Raw genomic sequence first — 11,522 nt, 5'->3', positions numbered from 1 at the left:
TTTTCCGTGCCAAGTGAGATAAATGCCTTCAAAGGGCACTTTCTAGAACACAGAGGCCCAACCTGATGTCAAATCACGCACGTTTCCAGATGGTGAGGCAGATAGGCAAGAAGGGGACGGCCTTTCCTACCTACTCACATTTAGTGTTGGATGTCTCAGTGCCCTGTGTGCCGCTGCGGGAGCATGACCCCACATGGGACAGTCAATGAGGCCAACCAACACCAGAATGGGCTACCTAGTCCCTCAGAGCCAACATTTCTGGGATGTCATCTGAAGAACAAGAAACAAAGCACCTGGGTGGCTCAGTTGGTTAAACATCTGACTCGATTTAGGCTCAGGTCATGATGTCAGGGTGGTGAAAGCGAGCCCCAAGTCAGGCTTGCTCTGGGCATGGAGCCTGCTTGGATTCTCTCTCCCCCTCCTCTAAAAAAAAAAAAAAAAGAAAGAAAGAAAAACAAGAAACAACCCAACCATCCTTCTTTGAATTAATGAAACACTGGGGGAATCCCATTCTGCTGGAGCCTGAGGCATGCAGGAGTAATTAGGCTGTGGAGGTGTTACTCTGTTTGGCTAATATTGTTCAGAGGCAGAGACCAGAGGTGAGATCTTGGAGGACCCTCACCCAGCCATCCCTCCACTTAACTTTAGAATGAGGAATCGATGGGTCTGGGTTGACCAGAGCATGTAAAACACAGCAATATTTTCAAAAGCCAAAAATATCAGGACATTTTAAATCTGCTGATAAGAGTGAAAGCTGATCCCCAGTCTCCTCACCCCCATGAGTGAAAGGAGTGTGCTCAAACATCCGTGGCGGGGGTGTGGAAGGTCACTGAACAAATGTGACACCCCAGCAGGTGTTAGTGTGGGTGGGCTGGCCTAGAACAGCTTGGCTTTGGGAGGTTCGTCTGAGCTGGCCCTAGTGGTCTGGGGTGGGGGACCCACAGATCGAACTCTCCAGACCACAGGAGAGGCAGCAGGGAGTCACACCGATAGGAACATGGCAGGCCGGAAACCTTCTGTTTGGGAATTGCCTGGGCCAACCTTTTTGTCACCCAGCTGGTGGCCTTGAGATTTCCTGGGCAGCCTGGCTACCCTCCATATCATGGGCCGGAGGGTTGAGGGTAAGGGGGAGGGGTTTTTAGAGGGGGGTTGTGGAAGAGAACGAAGGCCCCGTGCCCTGATACTAGGGTTTCAAGGGACCCGAGGGTAAGGTTTCAAAGTCCAGTAATCCATGTCACTTGGTTTTTTTTCTCTTGTCATTTTAGGAGCATTTCTGGAGTATTGACCAAACCGAATTCCGGGTCCCACCCCGACTCATCATTCAGATATGGGATAATGACAAGTTTTCTCTGGATGACTATTTGGGTAGGGCTTACATTTGGATACTTTTCTCTAAGAAATTTTACTTGGAATTAGTGAAATCAATTAAAATCTGAGTCAGTGATTTAAATCACCAGTACCATGAGTAATGAGGGGTTGGGCTGTACTCACTGCCCCCATGTCCTCGGGGCAGTATGGCCTGCGTGCTCACTGTCTCAAGCCCTCTGAGAACGGCACAGTGAACGTCACTCTTTTCAGCAGGTCACTCTTTTCAGCAGGCCCCATCCGCATTCAAGGGCCCCCAAGGAGGCTCTTACACCAGCTCCTGTCTTGCCTTGAACACTCAAAGTCTATATCCACAAGGGAATGCCTCAGCCTTGACTCCACAGCCAGACTACCCACGCTGCTTCCACAGCACATCAGAATTGGCTTCCTCCTCCACGCTGCTCTCAGTCCCCTAATGTCACCAGCACTTGTTCTTTCACCGGGGTCCATCCTCCTCCATGGTTAAAGGCTCTTATTAAACACCCCCCACCTTGGGCCCTTCCCTTTCTCGGTACACATGCCCCAAGACCACCACAATAACATAATGCTCTTCTGAATTCCCTTCTCCCAGGCCCTGGGTCTGCTTTGTTTTTCCCTCCCACTCTTTAAATGCAGATCTTTGCCTTCCCTAGAGTTCCCTGGCTCTCCCCCACAACCCCTCATCAGTCTACTGCCTTCCTCAGTTGAAGGTAAAAAAGCTTCACTGTTCACCTCTCAGCAAGATATGACTCCTAAATAAGCACAGGTAGCCACAGCGCCCACAGTGCCTCTGTTCAGGGTAGCTTGAGACTGCTCTGAGCACATTTCAAATCTGCCTTCGGCAGATATCTATAGATGTTTAAGTCTTTTGAGCTTGTAGAAGAGCTCTGTTTATATTTGTATCTTTGAGAAATAAACCACATCACCCTCTGAGACGGAGAGCAGTGGACAGACATTTCTTTTACCACTTTCCATCCTATCCAGAAGGAATTTTAAATATCTACCAGGATCCCTTTCTCTAACTCACCCATTACCTGCTTGAAATCACTGTCTGCCTCTCCCCTGACAAGAACCTTCTGTTCACTTATGAACAATGGCTGATCCATCGAAGCTTATTTGGGTCTGTCTCCTTGGCTAGGTTTCCTGGAACTTGACTTGCATCGTACCATCATTCCAGCAAAATCATCAGAGAAATGCAATTTGGACATGATTCCAGACCTCAAAGCCATGAACCCCCTGAAGGCAAAAACCGCCTCACTATTTGAGCAGAAGTCCATGAAAGGCTGGTGGCCATGCTATGCAGATAAAGATGGCTCCCGTGTGATGGCGGTAGGACTGTTTCCCAGTTCGGGTCATTCATTCCTTTTGTCATTTAGGCTCTGCCCGCCCTCAGCTGATGCCAGATAAGGAAGTGTTAAATTGGAGAGACCTTAAGTTACAGGAATGGCTTGTACTGGGATCCCAGGGGAAGGTGATGGGTGCTGTGAGCATTTGTGTGGGTTTGTATGGAAGGTGGAGAGATTGGAATGGTGGAAAAGCAGGGAGCCCAGGCGGATACATGGTATTTCCTGAGGACCCTCCGTCACCGGGAAGGCTGAGTTACCCTGAGCTTTTGGTACAATTCAGTACAGAAAAAGGAACTTCAAATTCCAACTCTTCCTGTTAAAAACAATAAATTTAAGAAGGTGGAGGAAGCAGGGAGCCCTGACATTCACTGGACACAAAGGCTGGAACTTATAAGCAAATTGAGAGAACTTTCAGGTAGACTGTGATAGAGAAGCAGAAGTCCGGGTCGCCGTGCCAGGTCAGAGAAGAGGACCTCATTCGTCATGTACTGTTGCTACCGCTAACAGCTAACATCCTAGAGCACTCATTAGGAGCCCAGCAACATGCTAAGTGCCTCACATTCATAATCATGGTTTTGAAAACAACTTTGAGGTATAATTTACACAGAATAAACTGCATCTACTTAAAGTGCACAATTCCATGAGTTTTGACTGATACACTTCTGAGACCATCACCTGAACCAAGATCCAGAACATTCCCATTGCTCCAGAAGTTTCTTTGTGCCCCTTGCAGTCGACTCTTCTCTCCACTCCTGACCCAGGAAACCATTTATCTGTTTTCTACCACTACAGAGTAGTTATACATAATCTCATTTAGTTGTACTGAGAATTCCATAAAGTAGACATTATCTCCAGTTTGTAGATTCAAGAAACAGGCTGGGGGTAGAACATTAAGAAATATTTTAACTGAAGCATACTTAACATATAAATTTTTTACTTAAAAAATAAAACTACTACTGAACTAGGTAAAATAAAAAACCAACCCCCAAAACAGACTAGGAGAGATGTAGCAACTTGCCACTGTCAGACCCCTCACTTTGTCGTACTCGTCAGCAGAGGAAGTCCTCCGGCTCCACCACCAAGGCAGCTGTCAGGGGTGGGGTCCTCAGACTATTGGTGACCTAGTGGGCATTCCAGGGTCCAGAAGGCCTGTGACAAGTCTGGCCATAAAAGTGGGCAACTTTTAGACCTCTTTGGGCCTCAGCATCCTCGAGTACACATGAGGGTCATCACAGTACCTGGTTTATAGGGTTGCTGTGAGCGTCACACGGGATTATCCATGTAGAAGCCTTAAACGGTGTCCAGTGTGTCACTTAGGAACCTGTATGGACACAGAGGCAGCATTCATTCATTCATTCATATATTCAGCTCAGTACATCGAGTACCCACGGAGTGCCCTCCCCGCTCCGTACAGCGGGGCGAGCATGGTTAAGCAGGAAGTATGGAGCTGCATGTTGTCATTAGCAGGATTTAGGTTAATCTTTTCCAAATAAAGTTACAAAGGACGGTGCGTGAGAAGGCAAAGAGATGGATTTGAGAAAGTTAGAGGACGGGGTACAGAGAATGAAAAGTAGGGAGCAGACGGAGGGAAAGCAATTTGTCCTCTCAGTTTCCCACATGGGGTTGCTTCAGAAACACATGGAAGAGGAAATGCGATGAAATCTCTTGAGGAAAATTTAGGGCAATCTAAGGATTGTTTTACAAGAATAAAAATCATTGCTCAGGGAATACTCCTTGGGTTGAAATGAAAATATTTGTGAAACGTGATGTCATGTGTTTAACCTGTTCTGCTTTACTGAAGGGGAAAGTGGAGATGACGTTGGAAATCCTCAATGAGAAGGAGGCGGACGAGAGGCCAGCCGGGAAGGGACGTGATGAACCCAACATGAACCCCAAGCTAGACCCACCAAAGTGAGAGGCCCTCTTTGTTCTCCATGATGTCTGATCCCCAAACACCTGCAGTCTGAAAGCACCCCCCTTCCAATACGCTTAATGGAATGGATTCGGTGTTGTCTTAATTTTGCACTTCATGGGGGTGGGGGGCAGGGGGTGGAGAGCTTGGTGATCTAGCTTCATTTTAACTTCTCCCCTTTCCCACAAACCAAAGTCCAGAGTATCTTCAGCATCTTAGGGGGCCATAAAATGTTAAAAAAAATCTTTCTCAGCCAGCTAAGGGGAATAATGTCTTTGCTTGACTTTATCAATGTTATTAAGTGTTCTTCAAACTGTGTTAGGTTCTGAAGTAGAATACCAAGTTGGGTGGGTAAAACCATTTCTTTGCAATGCAGCCGACCAGAAACCTCCTTCCTCTGGTTCACCAACCCGTGTAAGACCATGAAGTTCATCGTGTGGCGCCGCTTTAAGTGGGTCATCATCGGCCTGCTGATCCTGCTCATCCTACTGCTCTTCGTGGCCGTGCTCCTGTACTCCCTACCGGTAAGGCCCTCGGCCTCGTGAACTACAGTCGGCCGTCCAGCTTGGTTCTTGCCTTGGTGGCTGTTCAGTAGACTGACCTAATTAGCAGTTGCGGCGTTGCAGCCCTTCAGCCTGTGGGAAATTTAGTGATGTGTGTTGTGATGGAAACGATGTTCTTAGGGTGTCACAGATTACAGGCAGAACTTCCTCGTTTGGGGGGAAAAAAAAATTGGTTTCAGGAATTCTAGAAGAAATCCCTCAGACTTTTAGCAATGTGGGTCAGGATAATAGCCAGCATTTCTGACTGATCTCCCTACCTTCACACTTTCTTGTCCCAAACCATCCTGCAAGCTAACTCCTTACCCTAGCATGCACAGATCCCCAAATCTGGGCTCAGTATAGGTCTACATTAACCCTGAACATCACCCAAACTAGCTAGTCCCCCAGATCCCCACAGGGATTGCCGTTACCTGCCAGGATGCCTTTGCTAATGCTGTTCCCTTGCCCATGTTGTGTCTATCAAAACTTTGTTCTTTACGGCCTGCATCACATACTCTCCCTTTTAAATTTTCCTCAGTCACCTCAGTCATGAATGCCAGTCTAGATGGGAGGTTTGCTGGTGGTGGGTCCAGAACTTATACCTTCATTCTTTCAGTCGGGATTTATTGAGCATCTACTACATGCTAGGAATTGAGATGTTGAGGTGACCAAGTCATGATTTCTTGCCCACGAGCAGTTCATGGCCTAGGGACAATAGACATATGAATAAGTAAATTACTATGAAAGCCAAGCTTTTATAGAGATAGGAACAGGTGAGCATAGGATCCTATGGCTGAGGATGGTTTTTACCAAGGAAGTAAAGCCCATTTTGCCAAGCGGAGAAGGGACACTTCAGGCATTTAAAGACTTCCTTTGACTCGTATTGGTAATAGAACAGCTGTTTTTGTTAGGGTAACAGAGTCACAGCCACAACTGCAGAGATATAAGTTCTCTTTGCCCCCAGTATCATACTTTGTTGATGCCCACACACACTGGTTTCTACTTGCCAGTAGTCTGATTGGTCTTGACCATTTAAAAAACAGTAATCTCTTCTTACTGATTTAGATTCTTTTGATTTAAACCAGTGGTTCTCAACTGGGGGCAGTTTTGCACTCAGAAGGATGGGTGGCAGTGTCTGGAGACATTTGGGTTGGCGCTTTGGGGGCTGCAGCTGATGGGGGGCAGGTAGAGGCCAAGACGCTGCACATGCCACAGTGCACAGGCCAGTCCCCAATGACAAAAAGTCATGTGATTCTAGATGTCAGTAGTGCCTAGGCTGAGAATCCCTAACTTAAATATTTTTTTTTAACATTCTTTCTGTTTTCTTTTTAGAATTATTTGTCAATGAAGATTGTGAAGCCAAATGCATAGCAAAAGCAAAGCTTCTTTTCAAGTCATCCAGCAATGAGGGAATCCTGTCTCCATTTATGGACCAAAATCAAGAGCAATTTTGTTTGCATCTGACACAGATCCCAGCAAGAGGCTTGTCAGGTCACTTCACCAAGGCCAGGATTCCTGGAGGGTCCAGGTCCTCAAAAGTCAGGCCAACAAGCAACATTTTTATTTTGTTCTCTATCTTTGAAGTATTAAGTTTTAACCACATTTTTCAGGATATTTTTTAAGGTGGCTGGTTCCATTTAAAAAGCATCTTTTTTATGGGTCTGTAATTTTATAATTCAATTTTTAGAAATTGCTGAAATCAAATTAGACAATTTCTGCATCTTAACTTCATATACTTCTTATTTGTAATCAACAAAAAGGACTGTGCGTTATAAAATAGAACAGTCATTCTTATTTATGCCTGCAACTATTTTTATGATATTTTATATGAATGAATGTCATGAGACTCTATTCAATCTCTGTGATGAACCCAAATAAAAACATCTCACCTTTGATACGTAGCCATTCATTGTAGCTGTGCGCTGAGCTGGGAAGGAGGCAGTTCTCCGTCCTCTGGGTCTCCGAGATGGAATGCCACAACATACCACTAGGGCCATAAAGCTTTCATATGTGTGCTGCCAAATCTTAGCCAGTGGGCCAAACTGAAGAAATACAATAAATAACAAAAGCTAATGCTTATTAAAAGTACTTATTCTATGCACAGCATTGTTTCAAATGCTTTATGTATATTAACTCATTTAATCCTCAAGATAATCCTATAAAGAAAGGTTAACATCAACCCCATTTTACAGTTAAAGAAATGAAGGCACAAAGGTGAAGTAATCTGCATAAGGCCACATGACCAATAAACGGTAGAGCTGGAATTTGAACCCAGGCAGTCTGGGTTCTTTCCTTCTTCTCTTCACCACCACACTGTGCCACCAGTGGGAAGACTGTCAAGAGGGGCATGGAACTGAAATGGTCAAGCAAAGAATGACAGTAGCAACCAGTATGGCTTCATGCCAACAGCAAACCATCAGCGTGCCTTCCAGAACATTGTCCTGATACTACATGAGACCATGGTGAGATCAACAAACCATTCTATTCTAAACACAACCAGGGGGAGCAAGAAATCGTACCATAATGGTGATGCTTCTCGGCATTTAGATAACATACCACAGTGGTGATGTCTTTGCATTATTGACGAGTTGTTTCCTATTTTGAACATTTTATGTTCTTCCCCAAATTTTAACATTCTAAGTGGGCTCGACACATAAAATGCTTGAGAGCCACAGCATAACTAAATCAGAATGCTCGCCATTTCCCCCAGGCACCTTGTACTCTCCTCCCTGAGTCTGGGCATGTTATCACCACCCGAAATGCCTCCACCTACCTGCTCTGGTAGCAGCCCTGCCCACCCTTGAAGTTCTGGTTCAGATGCCACTTTCTCCTGATACCCCTTAGGTCCCAATGTGATCCTTCAATACCAGATGCAAACATATTAATACAACCTTCCTGGAGAGATATACTAAAAGCCTTAAAAAAAGGTTTATGCCCTTTGACCCAATAATTTCTCTCCTAAGTATTAATTCCAAGGAAATGACCAGAAAGGCAGCCAGAGGTTCATGTACAAAAATGGATGTGATAGTATGCTTCTTACTGGTACAAACCAGAGACAACCTAAATGTCCAACTAGAGGGGAATGGTTAAATATATGGTAAAATCCCTATATTGGTGCAAGGATGAAAGTATACTCATTTTTAAAATTGTTACTGACATCAGAAAATGCTAATATGTGAGACACAACCCCAAAAATCATAATACAAATCTATATAGAATAAGCCCCCAAATATATGGGTGTCTATAAAGAAATGCATCAAAATATTAGCAGTGTAAGGAACTTATGCAAGATTTGTATTTATGCATATTGAAATAATTTACAAAAATAAATCAACATTGGGGGTTCATAACAAACTGAGAGATTGAGCTTGAGGAATATGCTATAGTTAGTTTCACCTTGTAACGATCTAGGTGTGGCTTGTTTTCACAACAGACTGTAAGCTCCTTTAGGACAGAGGTAACACCTGTGAGATCACCCCAGGGTGCCCCAGAGCAGGCCTGGATCTGTATCCCTGGTCATGCCTCAGACTCGTCCGCATCCTGGGAACAATAATGCCCTCCTCACTGGATTAAGGTGAGGGCTGAATGGAATCATGTATGGAAAGCTCCTTAATTATATCTGAGGCCTGGCCAGTACTCAACTCTGGGAAGCTGCCAGTATTACATCAGACTGGTACATCTGAAGTTCTGGTTCCAAAAAGCAGATAAAAGCAGACTATTTTCCTTCTAAGACTCACTAAATAGGAGAAAAGCAAGCTAGAAGACTGCCTTCCAACTCCTCAAGTCCTAGAAAGAAGGTGGGGGTCTCAAAATCAGGAGGGAGGAAAACTACCATTTCAGGCAGTAAGTGTCAAAGCTGGTATGTGCGGCTGGTGGCAGCGATACCTGTTTTCTTCTAGTGCTTTCCAATGGCTCCAGTTTGGGGACTCCAGGCCCTTCCTGTTACGGGGTTGATGGGTGTCATCATGGCCTCAGTTATTGACAAGCTCAACTCCTACCCCTCTGGAGTCACACCAGACCTACCCTCAAACCACTACTTTCTTAGAACATTACATCATCTTGCTTATAATTAACAAACGGTCAACAGCTTTCAGCTAATTTAGTGGAGACTCTAATGATGTAAGGGAGACAATTCCACTTAAAACGGAATTTTCTTAGAGGGGAAAAAATAGGCTCCCCAAAAGAGCTTTGCTCTTTATTATTTTTGAATATTTAACTATCAGTACGGCCCTGACACGAGCCAATCAGAGCAGAGGCTTTACCCCATCACAGCGGAGAATGGCTATTACCAACCTAGAACTGCCACACCGGTCCGTGCAGGCTGAATGTTAGCCTTCCTTCCAGGGAACCCCACCAATACACTCTCCCATAGTCCCTCCCCTAAGGAATCCAGGAATACCTAGGAGATACTGAGGGCTTGGTGAATACAGATCTAGCATAATTAAGAGCTCTAGGATTTGGGGTAGAGTAAATGGGCTTCAACTACAAGTCACCAGCAGCATTAGTCTAACAAGAGAGGGAACCTGTCCTTGGAAGATGGGGAGCCAGGCACTAACTTCACTCTAGCTATGCAAGTCCTAGATGGCATCTTCTTCTGACGTAAGACTGTTTCCTCTACATGGAAAAATCCATTGTTGAATGCAGCTATATTCACTATCTTGGCTAATCTTACTATGGAGATGGCTTCTTAAACTCATGACACAGCCTCTGCTGGCTTCACACTTTTGTTCTGTAGCTTCCTCACCTCTCCCAGACTTCACAGAACTGAAGAAAGTTAGGGCCTTGCTCTGGATTAGGCTTTAGCTTAAGGAAATTGTTGGAGCTTCTATCCAAACTCCTAGAACTTTCTCTGTATCAGCAATAAGGCTGTTCTGCTTTCTCATCACGTGTTCACTGGAACAGCACTTTGAGTTTCCTTCAAGAATTTTTCCTTTGCATTTACAACATGACTGACTGGCTCAAGAGGCCTAGCCTTCGGCCTCTCTCAGCTTTCGATATGTCTTCCGCACTATGCTTGATCATTTCTAGCTGTTGATTTAAAGTGAGAGATGTGCAACTCTTCCTTCCACTCGGAGGCCACTATAGGGCTATTAACTGGCCTGATTTCAATATTGTGTCTCAAAAAACAGGGAGCCCTGAGGAGAGGGACAGAGATGGGGGAACAGCCAGTCGGTGGAGCAGTCAGAACACACGCATTTATTAAGTTTGCTGTCTCATATGGATGCAAATCATGGCACCTCCAACCAGTTATAATAGTAACATCAAAGAACCCTGATTGTAGATTACCGTAAGAAATAGAATAATAAAAATGAAAGAGTTTTAAATGATCAAAATGTAATGACACAAAGAGAGCAAATGAAGCTGGAAAAATGGTACCAACAGACTTGCTCGACGCAGGGTTGCCACAAACCTTCAATTTGTAAAGAACACATGCCCGTGAAGTGCAGTAAAGCAGAGGGCAGTAAGAAGACCCTCACCTCTACTGAGCAGATCAACCGACGGCTATAAGGAAAGTCTTTTTTCCTCCCTTGCCTTCAACAGACCTAACGGGAATGCGCGAGCATGGTTCCTTTGAGTAACTGTCTATGGAGCTCTATTAGGAACGAAATAATTCCCAGAGAGAGTATTAAGCTGGCTTTCTGTGTAGCACCCCTCCCCCTCCTCCCATCCCCCCAGAAAAATGCTTCATCTTGTCAAAAGATAATGGTCCCTCATTTGAGGTTGTTAGCCGCCTGGTGACCTATAAATGATAGCTAAAAGCTGGAACTAATCACAGTCCAGTCAGATTGTCGCTTCGCTGTGAATTAAATACCACTTAGTCCTAACTGATTCTAGCAAGTGCCACCATTACCGTTGGAGCCTTCATTAGGAAAATAAATCTCCATCAATGTCTTGGGGATGACAGGGAACTGAAAATCCTGACAGGCTAACATTTGATTTTGTTTTGTTCTTCCTTTCTCATTTCAGGACTGGGGGGGAAATTATATATATTTATCTGTATAAATATATATAATACATTTATATATAAAATATTATATATATATATACATATATATATATATATAAAATATGTATATGTCACAATTAGACCTGCACATTGCTAAAGAGCTATTTAAAAGGTGGGCTGAGTTCCGAAGCCTATTTTGGAAAAGGAGCAGAATGAGCTGAGCAGTCTGGTTTTCCAGCTGCTGGCCAAGTAGTAGCTCTTTGCCCCTCTGAGTTCACCCCGGCTCAGGGGATTGTTTGTCCAAAGACTGGAACGGACTTGTTTCACCACTGTTGAGCAGATGTTATTACAAATACAAGTAGAAGGCAAGGGTGCTTTCCAGAAACTGCCGTTCAGTTCAGAGAAAGTACATGTGGGGAACCAACAGTGAC

At 44.6% G+C, this 11,522-nt stretch overlaps 1 protein-coding gene across 2 annotated transcripts in view; it reads left to right on the top strand.

Annotated features, from left to right (window-relative positions):
• The window catches only part of MYOF (myoferlin), a 159,518-nt gene extending 152,481 nt beyond the window's left edge, over nt 1-7,037 (top strand). For both annotated transcript variants that reach the window (XM_059398147.1, XM_059398148.1), the window contains exons 51-55: nt 1,266-1,365; nt 2,483-2,673; nt 4,492-4,601; nt 4,979-5,126; nt 6,477-7,037. In XM_059398147.1, the coding sequence (XP_059254130.1) occupies nt 1,266-1,365; nt 2,483-2,673; nt 4,492-4,601; nt 4,979-5,126; nt 6,477-6,515 (588 nt within the window). In that variant the 3' untranslated portion in view covers nt 6,516-7,037. The remainder of the gene's footprint in view (nt 1-1,265; nt 1,366-2,482; nt 2,674-4,491; nt 4,602-4,978; nt 5,127-6,476) is intronic.
• Nucleotides 7,038-11,522: the final 4,485 nt, after the last annotated feature.

Source organism: Mustela nigripes, chromosome 4 (assembly GCF_022355385.1).
Source record: "Mustela nigripes isolate SB6536 chromosome 4, MUSNIG.SB6536, whole genome shotgun sequence".
Classification (NCBI taxonomy): Eukaryota; Metazoa; Chordata; class Mammalia; order Carnivora; family Mustelidae; genus Mustela; species Mustela nigripes.
Note: the sequence above shows the minus strand (reverse complement) of the source record. Positions and strands in the feature narration are given on the sequence as shown.